Source organism: Dendrobates tinctorius, unplaced genomic scaffold, assembly GCF_039654945.1.
Source record: "Dendrobates tinctorius isolate UK_male_01 unplaced genomic scaffold, ASM3965494v1 ptg000035l, whole genome shotgun sequence".
NCBI lineage: Eukaryota > Metazoa > Chordata > Amphibia > Anura > Dendrobatidae > Dendrobates > Dendrobates tinctorius.
This window is the reverse complement of record NW_027361703.1, coordinates 58,591,742-58,607,664: the sequence shown is the minus strand read 5'-3', so window position 1 is coordinate 58,607,664 and position 15,923 is coordinate 58,591,742. Positions and strand designations below refer to the sequence as shown.

The 15,923-nt window shown below is 42.1% G+C and overlaps 1 protein-coding gene across 4 annotated transcripts in view; it reads right to left on the bottom strand.

Moving 5' to 3' along the window:
- Positions 1 to 15,923, bottom strand: part of CELSR1 (cadherin EGF LAG seven-pass G-type receptor 1) — a 220,635-nt gene that overhangs the window by 81,961 nt on the left and 122,751 nt on the right. For all 4 annotated transcript variants that reach the window (XM_073573501.1, XM_073573504.1, XM_073573502.1 and 1 more), the window contains exon 5: positions 14,783 to 14,871. In XM_073573501.1, coding sequence (XP_073429602.1) covers positions 14,783 to 14,871 — 89 coding nt within the window. The remainder of the gene's footprint in view (positions 1 to 14,782; positions 14,872 to 15,923) is intronic.

The window sequence follows — 15,923 nt, the reverse complement described above, 5'->3', positions numbered from 1 at the left end:
AACATCTGCCATCATATTGACCTGTCTTTCGGGTAGCTTAACACTACTTGATTCCACATTGTTGGAGCACCTGAAAATTAACACATATGTAGCACTTTTATACGTACAATCTGTCTCGGATCGGCTGTGCTGTGTCACTGAATTTTTAATTAATTGGTTCAGCATAAAAATTAGCGTTCTCATTGTATTTCTATAGAGGGGCACATATGTCTTGTGCTTTTTGCATCTATACAAAGAGCAATGAGCTAACGTACTGTTAGTAGTGGTCTCAGGAAGTCACCCCAAGAGCCCGCACAGGTCTCCTTTGTAGTGCATATGCCTGGTGCACACAATAACTCAGCAGTAAAGTGAATTAAACATCTGAAGTCTTTAGGATTCAGGTCAATGAATTATGTGCAATCGGTCATCTCATTGTCCACTTTACTGCATCACTGGCTTTCAACCAGAGGAATCCTCCACAGTTTCCTGAACTGTGATATTCTGCTTTTCATATGGGTAACAAACATATTCATCTACATATATGTAAGAGATGGAAAAATATTAAAAAATCATCCTAAAATTCAGTTTATGGAGTAAAACCATTGGATACAGCCCAGTGACCCCTTATCAGACACCTACTGTGCACAATAGGATTGTGTCCATTCCAAAATCTATGATGGAAGGTATCAGCTAAGGATTTACCATAACAATAGGTCAGGATTATGTATAAAAAAGACAGAAAAAAAAAAAAGTTCAACAATTTTTGGTATTGGCTAAATTTAAACATACATATATAGACTCACGTGAAGACAGTATAAAATGATCTACATTAAAATGCAAGATAAAAAACACATCTGTGCTGAGGTCATATATGAAGCTTCATGGAAGATTTATGATCTGAGGGTTGTAGGCCGGACAGGTCAGATATGAACAAAACATTGAGAACACTGTCTCCTCTTTGCCTGAGGCAACATTCACACAACCGTACATTCAGCCTAAATGCTGTCCGTGAAAAATCTGACCGCACTGGGCCAATATTATTCAATAGGTTCAGATGACCTTTTTGACCTAATGTCCACATGAAAAAAAAATTGCAGCATGAAATATTCTTTTCGGAAATTTGGATGAGACTCACATATTCAATTCAATGGTGGCACAAAAAAAAAATACAGATCCCTTACAGACCATCTGTACTGCATCCAATTTTTATGGTTACTCTTCAATTTTTTTAACATAATAAACTGTATTTGATCTTCTAAATTTTATTAGCTGCCAATGTATATAAAACGGATGTCATAAATGTATGGGTGTAAAAATCGGACAAACTGATGACAGTACTGATAAGAAATAGTCCTTTTTTCTGGATGATAATCGGACAATTTTTTTTTATACGAAAATGTGACATAACCTACCGTTTTTTTTGTGGTTTATAAGACGCATCGGATTATAAGACGCACCTCAAATTTTGAGGAGAAAAATAGTAAAAAAAAAACCCTTTTTTTTAATAAAATGGTGGTGCTTTTTACAATCCATGCGTCTTATTGCTTACCGGGGGGTGGTGGCTGCGATGAAGGGGTGTCCCAGGGTCGCTGCTGGCGGAGGCAAGAGTGCGGCGATGCTGTGGACGTCAGACTGGGAGAAAGGGGTGTTCACATGTGCGACACCGCGGGTGTTCGGTGGGGTGGGGGCTCCGCCGACATTTTGTGAAAGCCCGGAGTCCCCGCACTTCTATGGTTTACTATGCGGTGGACTCTGGGAATATGGCTGCCGGGAGAGGCGCGTGTGCAGATGGAAATCTTGGCGCTGAGATCTCATCACCTGAGATCTTGGTGCCAAGATCTCCATCTGTCTAGATGTGGAAAAGGCTTTTGATTGCCTTGACTGGTCTTTCCTGTTTAAGACATTGGAGGTCTTTGGCATATCGGGACCTTTTCTGACAGCTGTAAGGGCATTATACAGTTCTCTTTCAGCCTCAATTAAGCTCCCCTATATCACTACTCCCCCATTAAATATAGTAAATGGTACCCAACAGGGCTGCCCCCTCTCACCCCTATTATATGTCATGTGTATAGAACCACTAGCGGCAATGATAAGACAAAACCCTAACATATCAGGAGTGGAGGTTCGGAACAAAATGTTCAAGATCTCCTTATCTGCAGATGATGTCCTTTTAACCCTTTCTAACCTTCATATCACACTCCCAAACCTGCTGGAGGATCTTAAAAACTATGGTAAACTATCAGGGTATAAATTAAATATGGTACTTCAAAAATGGAATCCCTTCCTCTAAATGTCCCTCCTGATGTATTTTATCATTTAAAGCTAAACTTTAAATTCAGATGGGAGTCGGAGGCCATCAAATATCTGGGTGTTAATCTCTCGTCCTCTTATGATAACCTATATAAAGTCAACTTTCCTCCACTCCTGAGTAATTTGAGGAAACTAATGGACAGGTGGAAACCTCCCTCGCTCTCATTAAGTGGTCGCATTACTTCTCTTAAAATGTCTCTTCTTCCTAAGTTTCTTTACTTCTTTGACACCCTTCCGGTCAGGGTCCCCATAAGGGAATTTAAATCCCTCCAAGCAGCTATGCTGATATTTGTTTGGAATGATAAGCAATATCGGATCTCCAGGGGTGTCCTCGCCTCCGATAAATCACAGGGGGGTCTGTCGGCCCCTGATATTATTAATTACTACTGAGCTGCCTATTTACGTAGAATTCCCTCAAGGTCCTTGTTGTGGGCATACAACAAATGGACAGAAATAGAAAAATTGTGGCTAGCACCAATTCATCCAAATTCGCTATTATGGTCATATAGGACCATATATGACCATATATGTTGGGCACCATGCGGTTCACAAGGGAAATATGGCTTTCTTGCATAAAAAGGAGTGGTTTAACCTCCTCTAACTATTCAATGATCTCATTCATATTTCAGCCCTTGTTGCCAAATAGTATGGATCATGCGATGGCTCATCTCTGGTCCTCCGCAGGACTGTTTCAGTATGCAGACCTGGTGGATGGGGATACCTTGGAGCTCCTTACATTTGATGCTGTCAAGTCCAAATTTGCTATCACTAATAAACAGTTCTATCAGTATCTACAGATCAAACATTTTGCTTCCTCACTTTATGGTTCTCCAAGGGTCTCAGTGCCGACTGATTTTGAGAGGATTTGCAGGAGGGGGCCGTCCGACTAAAGGTCTAATATCAGAAATATATAAGATTCTAGGTCTTCCTCGACAAGGTCATCAACTAAAACACTCTTACATGTCCAGATGGGAATCATATCATATTCTTTATTTAAAAAAAAAAAAAGTAATTGTGCAATCTTCACACTGGTCGCTGGAATCTTTTTTTAGGCCCATGCTTCATATCCTTTTAGGAAAGGTTTTCAGCAAGGACCTTTATCACCAGAGGTAAGATTGCAATGCTGGGTAACACATCTATACACAGATGATAACACAGGATCCACTAATCACAATAAGTGATGTCACAGCTGACCCTGCAGCCTCCACCCCCTGCCTCCACAATGACCTTTGCACAGGCTCATTAGATGCTTAAATGCAAAAGAACACATCAGTGTCTGTTCATTGTGGCTGATGTTCATGCTTTGCTTCCAGAAAAATCAGGAATTACGAGATTAAAAAAGCCCAAGAGGCCAGTGTGAAAGGTGCAAGAAGATTTTTATTTTTAAAAAGATTCATGATAAGAAAAAAAAGTCAAAAATGTTTTAGGAAAAAATACATGAAATACAAAAGCCTGATTTGAACAAGTCATTTTTTATAATCTCTTCTCTTTAAGACTCCCACTCATATGAGACAAATATGGGCCAATCAACAATCGTTTAATTGCGGGGGAAAAAAGACTTCTCAGACTGCTTTTTTGCCAATAGAACAACCAGTGCTTATAATTGTTTGAAAAAATACAACATACCTGGTCGGTCTTGTGAATGATAATGACTGTCAATCATCAGTGAGCCATTGGTTGAAATGAATAAGCTTTTGGTTGACCAAGATAGCCAACAATTGTTCATTATGGATGAAATCGGAAATTTTGGCCATCTATACTGCTCAAAAAAATAAAGGCAACACTTAAACATAGGATCCTATGTTTAAGTGTTGCCTTTATTTTTTGAGCAGTATATTAAGAGATGTGTATGGGGGTTTTTTATTGTGAGATACTCATTACAATTAATGATAATTGTTAATGTGCTTGACAAGTCACAAAACAAGTATTTAGATGACATATGTTGCATATTGGAATGACTGTCTCCTTTCCAATGAGTGCAATGGCATTACCACAAGGAAATCTGCTATTAGCAACAGAAGGCAGATCCACCCATAGTTCATTTTAATTTTTTTTTAAGGAAGTGGCCTCAGCTTGAACTCGAGCTATGGTGACTTGATGGACGAATGATCTGTAGGAAGATCGATCTTGTGCAAGCCAAGATAGGTCCACACTTGGGTCTTCTGTGACATTATCTTGATTGTATCAAGCCATCGTGTTGCTGGCCTTCCTCTTCGCCTTTCTATTCTTCTGACTATGATGTCCTTCTCCAGCAACTGCTCTTTGTATGAAGTGTCCAAAGTAGGCAAGATCCTTGCTCCGAGTGACATGTCTGGCTTGATTTGTTTCAAAATTGATTTGTGTGTTCTTCATGCCATCCATGGTATTGATAACATCCTTGTCTAGCACCACATTTCAAAGATGTTGATTCTTCCTCTTTCTTGCTTGTTTATCTTCCAAGTTTGGCATCTGCATGTTACCACAGAAAAGACCAAACTATACACGAGCCGTGTCTTCGTTGCCAGTGAAATGTTCCTCAATTTGAAGTCCTTGTCCAGTGAATTTATTGTTCATTTCCCCATAGCTATTCTCCTATTAACTTCCAGTGTCGTCATTGCATCTTGAGTGATGACTGATCCAAGTAGGATGAAGCCCTTTACAACTTCCAGTTTGCTGCCATCCATTTAAAAGGTGTCCCTATCGTACCCGGCAGTAATCAATATCTTTGTCTTCTTTGTGTTGAGTAGCAGTCTCATGTTCGAGCGTTCCATCTTCACACTACGTAATAGGTCCATCATTCCATCTACGATTGTTGCTATCAATGTTGTAGTGTCTGCGTATTTAAGATTGTTCATGAATGTGCAGCAATTTTGATTCCTTCTGCTTTATCGGCAATTCAAACCTTCCTGGAAATGGCATCTGCATATAAGTTGAAGAGAATTGGTAACAGGATGCAGCTTTGTCTGACCACTCCCTCAACTTTGAACCAAGATATGTTGCGGTGTTCTTTTTTCTTTTCGGACTATTGCTTCTTGGTCGGTGTAAAGGTTCCTAATGAGGCTGATCACACCCATATCTTTCATAGTATAGTACAAGCTGCAAAGTAATGTTTTCTGTAACAGCAACACTCTAGAAGTGTGCATGTTTCTAATACTACACATCCGTGTAAGACTGTATGCTCATCATGAAAATTTTACTGTTCTTGTCTGAAAATAGTTTCTCGCAGCCCCCTCTACACATTTGTTATGAAACCCTCATAGGACGATACAAGTTACAATGACCTCATCTTGGGGAGAAAGTTGCTAAGAGACAAATGGGATATTCCTTTAAAAAGGCTTTCATGGTTCATGGTTACATTTGTTCCTTAAAAGTCAATAGGCAGAGACACTGCCCTAAGGACTGAAAGCCGTGAATTGAAAGAGTAAGAGTAAAAAAAAATGCAATTTCCTCCAAATGTGAAACCAAGGGTTCCTATAGGGATGGATATTGGAGCCTAAATATTCACATGGTTAAGTTGTGTTATTTTAGATCTATACACGAATAACACATGAGAACTAAACAAATAAAAATAATAAAAAGCAAGTTGCCAAGCTGTTCACAAAATTATCCCTTAAAAAAAAATAGAAATCATTTTTTTAAACTCTGATTAGCTTTTAAACTGTTGGTAAAATTCCCTAAGCTTCCCCATGTCTCACATATCACATGTGGAGGCTGGCTGTACACATAAGATGTACATTGGTCAACCCTGCCAAATAGAGGGGAAATGGACAGCTATCTAATCTCGTATATGATGGGCCTCTCAACCTTGCTATCAACCATCTAATTTATATGGGGACCCCTGATGGCAGAAGTTGGAGGAAATAAGAAGTGACATTTGTATTTTAATAACTTTTTTTTTTCTTTATTTTAAGTCACCCTAGTGGACTTTACAAACCTGCAATTGTTTATACTATAGACTGCAATATCAGTTTTATAGCTAAGCTTTAAAGTATTAAAGCCGAGCTGAGCTTCAGTGGAGTACCAAGATGGTGGTGGACAGGGGACTTCTGCAGGTTCCTGACTGCCATGGTAACCCATTGGTCCCCCACGATCGCTCTGACGAAGGCGCTATTTAAATGCGCTGTCAGAGATTGATGGTGTAACATTTAAATAAACAGCAATCGGGGCTGGCGCCAATCAGTGTTAAAGGTACATACCAGTTATGGATTACAGCAAGCATCTGCCGTGTATGAAGTGGGCACAGATCCTGAGCCCGCAACATATAGGCGCACCCTGGCTTGTTACATCCAAGCCCAGCAGGGTGCACAGAACGGTTACAAAAAATAAGTTACTATGCAATTTTCACCACTAGGACCTTTTTTAGCATTAATATATACATATCTACAATGGTCAGACCCAGATTCGATATTTTGTATTGAAGTGCCTAATGAGCGTGTGCAAAGGGCAATGAGAAGGAAGGGAGAGGTAGCAGGGTCAGCTGTGACATCACCTATTGTGAATGAATAGTGCAGGCTTTCTTAGGGTACCGTCACACATAGCGACTCACCAGCGATCCCGACAACGATATCAACGTGTCAGGATCGCTGGTGAGTCGCTATGTGATCGCTGGTGAGCTGTCAAACAGACATCTTCACCAGCAATCAGCACGGCATCGCTGTGTACTTTAGTTACCAGCGGGCTGATGCAGGGAGCTGGTAACTAAGGTACACACCGGGTTTCTAAGGGACGTGCGTCACATAGAAACCCGATGTGTACCTTAGTTACCAGCACCGTGCATCAGCGCGCCGTAACTAAGGTACACAGAGGGTTTCTAAGCACCGCACGGTGCTTAGAAACCCTGCGTTTACCTTAGTTACCAGCTGATCGCTGTTCTCCCACCTGTCACACGCAGCGATGCGTGCTGACCAGCGGGAGACCAGCAATCACAGAAATGTCCAGGGCTTTCAAGAGCGATCAGCGATACCGGCAGGGGGGCCGGTCGCTGATCGCTGTCACACACAGCGATCTCGCTGGTGAGATCACTGTTGCGTCACAAAATTTGTGACTCAGCAGCGATCTCGCTAGCAAGATCGCTATGTGTGACGGGGCCCTGTGTACAGTGTTGCTACCTGCTATTGTAAGCCTGCCTCTGCTGATAAGGAAACTTCAGTAAACTCTTCCTAACAGAACAAGACGTACGAGTCTAAGGGCCCCGTCACACATAGCGATCTCGCTAGCGAGATCGCTGCTGAGTCACAATTTTTGTGACGCAACAGCGATCTCACCAGCGAGATCGCTGTGTGTGACAGCGATCAGCGACCGACCCCCCTGCCGGTATCGCTGATCACTGAAGGAAAGCCCTGGACATTTTTTTGGTCGCTGGTCTCCCGCTGGCCAGCACGCATCGCTGCGTGTGACAGGCGGGAGACCAGCGATCAGCTGGTAACTAAGGTAAACGCAGGGTTTCTAAGCACGGCGCTGTGCTTAGAAACCCGATGTGTACCTTAGTTACCAGCGCGCTGATGCAGGGAGCTGGTAACTAAGGTACACATTGGGTTTCTAAGTGATGCACGTCCCTTAGAAACCCGATGTGTACCTTAGTTACCAGCTCTCTGCATCAGCACGCTGGTAACTAAGGACACAGCGACGCCGCGTGCTGGTCGTCGCTGGTGCTGCTCGCTGGTGAAGCTGTCTGACAGCTCACCAGCGATCATGTAGTGACTCACCAGCGATCCTGATACGTTGATATCGTTGTCGGGATCGCTGGTGAGTCGCTATGTGTGATGGGGCCCTAAAAAGGCCCAACGATTAGAGTTCAAACTGTAAATATATACACTCACTGGCCACTTTATTAGGTACACCATGCTAGTAAGGGGTTGGACCCCCTTTTGCCTTCAGAACTGCCTCAATTCTTCGTGGCAGAGATTCAACAAGGTGCTGGAAGCATTCCTCAGAGATTTTGGACCATATTGACATGATGGCATCACACAGTTGGCGCAGATTTGTCGGCTGCACATCCCTGATGCGAATCTCCCGTTCCACCACATCCCAAAGATGCTCTATTGGATTGAGATCTGGTGACTGAGGAGGCCATTTGAGTACAGTAAACTCATTGTCATGTTCAAGAAACCAATCTGAGATGATTCGAGCTTTATGACATGGCGCATTATCCTGCTGAAAGTAGCCATCAGATGTTGGGTACATTGTGGTCATAAAGGGATGGACATGGTCAGCAACAATACTCAGGTAGGCTGTGGCGTTGCAACGATGCTCAATTGGTACCAAGGGGCCCAAAGAGTGCCCAGAAAAAATTCCCCACACCATGACACCACCACCACCAGCCTGAACCGTTGATACAAGGCAGGATGGATCCATGCTTTCATGTTGTTTACGCCAAATTCTGACCCTACCATCCGAATGTCGCAGCAGAAATCGAGACTCATCAGACCAGGCAACGTTTTTCCAATCTTCTACTGTCCAATTTCGATGAGCTTGTGCAAATTGTAGCCTCAGTTTCCTGTTCTTAGCTGAGAGGAGTGGTACCCAGTGTGGTCTTCTGCTGCTGTAGCCCATCTGCCTCAAAGTTCGACGCACTGTGCGTTCAGAGATGCTCTTCTGCCTACCTTGGTTGTAACGGGTGGCAATTTGAGTCACTGTTGCCTTTCTATCAGCTCGAACCAGTCTGCCCAGTCTCCTCTGACCTCTGGCATCAACATGGCATTTCCGGCCACAGAACTGCCGCTCACTGGATTTTTTTTCTTTTTCGGACCATTCTCTGTAAACCCTAGAGATGGTTGTGCGTGAAAATCCCAGTAGATCAGCAGTTTCTGAAATTCTCAGACCAGCCCTTCTGGCACCAACAATCATGCCACGTTCAAAGGCACTCAAATCACCTTTCTTCCCCATACTGATGCTCGGTTTGAACTGCAGGAGATTGTCTTGACCATGTCTACATGCCTAAATGCACTGAGTTGCCGCCATGTGATTGGCTGATTAGAAATTAAGTCTTAACACACAGTTGGACAGGTGTACCTAATAAAGTGGCCAGTGAGTGTATATATATATATTTTTTTTTTTTTTTAAATAAAGACCGCGATATGAAACATATTTTTTTAGCTACATGTAACACAAAAACCTGATTTCCACAATAGGCCATTCTCTGATTATAACTTTCCTTTGACACTCTTACCAGTGGCTGCTTAATATTAAATGTTAATTATTTTGATTTGGCCAATTCCTTTCCAATTTTTCACAATGCATCAAGCAAGTTACACTATCTAGAATTAAATCAAGAACGTTAATAAGTTTTATGTTTTACTAAAAATGAAACCTCTGTTATTATTTCTAGATATGTATGAATAAATCGACAACAGGGCGTTATCAGTAGGGGGCGTGTCCTTGTACTCTCTGACACTATCCAATCAACACTGTTACCAGACTGTGCAGACACACCCCTATGACAAACGTATTGGCAACACCCAGTTGTCAATTTATAGATTTCAACAGAGGAACTGCACACTACAGAGTTATTAGTAAAGTGTTATTTATAGGTGCCGTAAATCCTTGTGGTTACTAAAACAGTCATGTTAGAACTGGCAGATCATCATTAAACTGTAGCAGATGAACTACTAGCACAAGCAAGGCTCACATTGCTTGCCAAACGGAACAGCTGCACTGCACGGAGAGGCAAACAATCAGTTAATAATAATACATTTTATTTCTATAGCGCCGACATATTCCGCAGCGCTTTACATTTCAGAGGGGACTTGTACAGACAAAAGACATTACAGCATAACAATAATCACATAGATCATAACAGATAACAAGAGGAACGAGGGCCATGCTTGCAAGCTTACAGTCTATGAGGAAAGAGGTAGACAGGAAGGGTGGGTGGTAACAGTTGCCCTGATTGTATGGACCAGCCATAATGTTAAGTGTGTAACAGTACAGACACAGAGGGCTAATGGATGCATAAAGCATGTGGGAACATGATGCGGGGAACCTGGTTATAGTAAAAACTTTTGGCTGTGCCACGCAGGGATAGATTAGGTTAATGTGTTGAGGCGGTAGGCCAGTCTGAATAAATGAGTTTTCAGGGCACGCTTAAAATTGTGGGGATTGGGGACTAATCATATTGACCTGGGAAGTGCATTCCAAAGAATTGGCGCAGCACGTGTAAAGTCTTGGAGACGGGAGTGGGAGGTTCTGATTATTGAGGATGCTAACCTCAGGTCATCAGCAGAATGGAGGGCGTGGGTAGGATGGTATACTGAAGCAAGGGAGGAGAAGATGTAGGGTGGTGCTGAGCCATGAAGAGCTTTGTGTGTGAGGGTAATAAGTTTGTACTGGATTCTGGAGTGGATGGGTAGCCAGTGTAATGACTGGCACAAGGTAGAGGCATCGGTGTAACGATTGGCGAGGAATATGATCCTGGCAGCAGCATTCAAGACAGATTGGAGGGGGGAGAGTTTGGTAAGAGGGAGACCGATTACAAGAGTTATAATAGTCGAGACGAGAATGAATAAGAGAAACCGTAAGAGTTTTTGCGGAGTCAAAAGTAAAAAAAGGTCGAATTCTAGAAATGTTTTTGAGGTGCAGATAACAAGAGCGAGCCAGTGATCGGATGTGGGGGACAAAGGAAAGCTCGGAGTCAAGTATGACCCCAAGACAGGGGCCATGTTGCTGGGGAGTAATAGTGGAACCACACACGGAAATGGCAATGTCGGGTATAGGTACATTAGTAGCGGGAGGAAACACAAGGAGTTCAGTCTTTGACAGGTTCAGTTTCAGATATAGTGAGGACATGATGTTAGACACAGCGTTTAGACAATCGCTGGTGTTTTCTAGAAAGGCAGGCGTGATGTCAGGAGAAGATGCATATAATTGGGTGTCATCAGCATAGAGATGGTACTGGAAACCAAATCTACTGATTGTTTGACCAATAGGGGCAGTGTACAAAGAGAAGAGGAGAGGGCCTAGGACTGATCCTTGAGGAACCCCAACAGCAAGGGGAAGATGAGAGGAGGAGGAGCCAGCAAAAGATACAGTAAAGGAGCGGTCAGAGAGATAGGAGGAGAACCAGGAGAGAACGGTGTCCTTGAGGTCAATGGAACAGAGCATAGTGAGGAGGAGCTGATGATCCACAGTGTCGAATGCTGCAGAGAGATCCAAGAGAATTAGCATGGAGTAATGACCATTTGATATAGCTGTTAGTAGATCATTAGAGACTTTAGTGAGGGCAGTTTCAGTAGAGTGTAAAGAGCGGAAACCGGATTGGAGAGGGTCGAGAAGAGAGTTATCAAAGAGATAGCGGATAAGACGGGAGTGGACCAGGCGTTCCAGGAGTTTAGAGATGAAGGGAAGATTAGAGCCAGGTCTATAGTTAGCGGCACAGTTTTGGTCGAGGGATGGTTTTTTAAGTAGTGGATGTATGATGGCATGCTTAAATGAGGAGGGAAAGATACCAGAAGAGAGAGAGAGGTTAAATATTTTAGTTAGGTGAGGGGTGACAGCAGGGGAAAGGGACTGGAGTAGATGTGACGGAAATGGGTCACTGGTGCAAGTGGTTGGGCGAGAAGATGCAAGGAGCCTGCTTACTTCTTCTTCTGTGACTGGTTCAAAATCAGGAGTGAGCTAGATGCAGTGGGGGAGGGAGGACAGTGCATGGTATGAGGTGATTGGGAGATAATTTCCTGTCAGATCTGGTCAATTTTTTCTTTGAAATAATTGGCCAGATCGTCAGCTCGAAGCTCCGTGGTTGGGGCCTGTACTCTTGGGTTGAGTAGAGAATGAAAAGTGTCAAAGAGACGTTTAGGGTTATTGGACAGTGAGGTGATGAGGGTGTTGAAATAGGTTTGTTTTGAGAAGTGAAGGGCAGTGTTGTATGTTCGAAGCATAAACTTATAATGTATGAAATCTTCGGGTAGGTTGAAGTTTCTCCACAGACTTTCGGCGCACCTGGAGCACCGCTGCAGGAAACGTGTTTGCAGGGTTGTCGCCGTCTGTGTTGTGGTGTTCTAAGTATAGGAGGCGCAAATTCATCCAGGGCACTTTGAAGTGTTTCACTGTAATGCTTCAATGCAGTTAATATCTGTCACCGTTAAGGGGATGAAGTTGACTGCAAGCGTTTCTGTTTCTGCTGCCAAAAATTGGCTCCAGGGGTCCCAAGAGATGATTGCAAACAAAGGGTGATTTAATGACAATATGTCACAAAATGCCATTATTTTTCAAGCTTCATATATTGGATAACAATTGCCCTAAAGAAGAGGTTCAGTTAAAGTATTTTTGGTAGTGAAAATTTATAAATTAAATTCCTTAATTAATACGGCAGAGTGGCAAAATGTTTAATTTATTGTATCTGAATATAAAAGCAAGAATTTTTCTTTCTAGTTACCACGAACTTCCGAGGAACATCAACACATAAATAAGAAAAACTGGTTCCATAGTAGCTACTGCTCCTTACTTTCTTGATACAGTAGAAGGGATGAATAAGAAGTATCCAAGGTCAAGGACCAGTAACCACCAGTGGAACTGACTGAACTCGAACTAATTAGAAATAATCCAAATAATCAGGAAAAGCTCATTTTCAAAGGCTATTGTGGTTTACTACAGAGGCATAATACAAAGACCTGGTACTAGGGGCTGTACTCAAATCACTGGGGACTGCTGCCCACTGACCTGGAGGAACATGGAACAAGAAAAAATGTGAATTAAGCACTAGGGACTGAACATTCCAGGAACATTACTGAGCCTTTCCATATGTACCGGAGTAACATTATACGCAGCCAATGTCTAGTTAATACGCCAGTGAAACCTGAGCGCCCTATTTACGAGCCCTGGCACACCTTTTGTTCACCTTTCCCGCATCATCCCAGTCCTTAGCTTTCAGCTTATTGTTCGGCATGAAATCAAACACACAGTCACCATCAACCTCCCTGGTGTGTCAAACGAGACAAATTTTTCGAGACACTTCAGTGTGCCTGCAGGTTCAACAAGGTCTTGGATTCTCCAGCCACTCGTATTAAAAAATAACTCTCCTTGACAATGCCTGTTACATCATGTATGCTGGTTACGTCGTTTGAGAAGAAACGTATCAATCGCCTGCCAGGAAACACTTGTTGTTTCGTTACCTCCTAGATCAGGCTATTAGCTAACAGAGTAATGCTGAAAAACAAAATGAAACACTACCGAAAACAGTAATCTGACTGTAATATCGAAGTGTTACGTGACCACAGTGCTGATAATAGGCAGCAGGGCACAAGCATAGCACCTGTTCCTGGGAAGAAGTAGTGAATAAGTTACAATTTAAAGGGGAAGCCTGGAACTAGATTTCTTTTCACTTATCTTCAAATTGAGCAAATAGATTCAGAGGTTTCTGGTCCAAGGGCCACATCGGTAGCAGATGGCCACTGATTCGGAGTCCTGCAAAACTCCTATTACCTGCTGGCTTCCCCGATGCCTCTTCTTATTAGTAGCAAGGGGCGACATCATGCATTCATTGCACTGCAATGATGAGGTTGCTCCTTGGCTACTACTAAGAAGAGGCGTTGGGGATGCCAGTAAGTAAGAGAATGTTCGCAGGGCTCAGGTCTATCGGCCATGGACGGATCTGTTGGCTATGGCCAAATCATTTTTTCTCAACTCTAGTTATTACTGATTTTCAAATGTACTTTAAGATTACAAATTTCTTTCCCCCAAATATATGTGGTGGTATTTCTATAGTTCTTGATCTATCGGAGGAACAGGTTACACAACATTTAGTTTAGAGACAGAATCAAAAGTCCATGTACTGTATGATCTAGCAACGTGTGGTTGACATTTTCTAGATCAGGAAAAATTCTTTATTTATAAACTGTTTTAAATATTGCCATTATCAGCTTTATTAAATTATGATTAATATGTAAAAATAAATAATTCCTGGTACAAAGCTTTATTAAAAACAAATACAAATCCAGTAGAATTGTGTTATATGACATCAAGACCCAAAAGGAAGGAGGTTCAAAAAATGTTCAAGATTATTGGTCAAACAAAGGTATACACAATTCAGGACGTTAAGAAACAAGACACAAAGTAATATAGTAACAAAAGCAGATAACTAGAACTTTTGAGAGCCTGAAGAAGGAGCCCCTGTGCTCTGAAAGTTTGCAAATATATTTTTCTGGTTACCCAATGAAGATATCACTCTGAGAATATGTTTGTCATTTTTAGGACACAAAAGTATTTACATCGATTTTTCTGGCTAACACGGTACTACAATATAATTTTTTATTGTACATCATGTAAGTAAGAATAAAAGAATTTATAAATAAATGATGACAGATGCGACAATTGCAGGAATGCTGGCCAAATATTCATATAAACAACTGATAATAAATACGGAATTTCCAATCATCAGCGATCAAGGCAAACATTCTCTAAAAACATCTCAGTGTAAAATATATAAATATATCAAATTAAATATTCACCTTCAAATCATACTTATTGGATTTAATCTACTGCCACGCATCTTGCGTCTTTGTATAGGGGGGTTTCCTACCTTGTTGTAGTAATGCACTTGTACAGAATGCCATTGTCCATCGCTTACGCCTCCTTCAATGTATGGGCTGACGGTGGTTGTACTTTCCCCTGTAAGAAGGAACAACACCATCTCCAGTTATTAAATAAAATCTCAATTACAATTCCACATGAAACGTCTTTAATGACCATACCTATTTACAGTATGTTTCTCCACTGAACAGATGCCTATTTAGACTGACATTGGCAACAGTCACTTCCATGATTACTTCCATGAAATGAACATGGCGAGTGATGGTGCCATTCTTGAAGTGTAACTCATTTTAGAACAGTTTTGATATATTATAGGAGCAGAATAGTCTTGCTGATCGGTGGGTGTCCAGGTACTGAGACCCCCACCGATTGCTAAAAACTCCGCTCTGCGTGAGCTGTGTGCACAGAATGGTGTGTACGTTCATTAGTCTATGGGTTTGAACCTTAACTCTCCCAGAACTGTGTACGGACCCCTTACTTCTATATCCACAGTGATGGGGGTCTTAGATCTCAGCCCCCTTCTAATCAGAAACACTATGCAGCGTCTTTAATACATATAAAAACTTTTAGAAAACGACAGATACCCTTTCAGCTACTACCCGGAGAGACCTCGCAAATAATTTACAGTATGTATTCCAGATTATACAGTTACTACCACTAATAATGCCATTCCCATGCACACGTCTCTACTGGTCATTAAAATGATTCGCAGGAGAAAAGGATTCCTCGGGAACTATAAACTGTCAAATAAATGACAAAGTAAATCCCTCCACCCTGAAAACAATTTACAATATTCATCTGCAGAGGATGCAACTGCTGGATAAAGAAAAAGAAAGGTCCCATCCGCGTGCGGCAGCGAACCCTGGAGAGATTGCGCGGCTCAACACTATGTTCTGCAGATGAACAACTACCGCCAAGCAAACATTGACAGAACCTTAGAAGAACGGGTAAATAAAGGCACGGCTTTCTGAAAGTCAAACACGGCCAGCTTCTCGCTAAGATTTCATATGATCAACACTTCAATGTGACAAGCGGTGACATACCGAGATAAAGGGTGCGCGGGGCTCCGACATCACCGGGCTCTATGGGAACCTCCGCAACTCATATATGAGGATTATAAGTGACTGGGG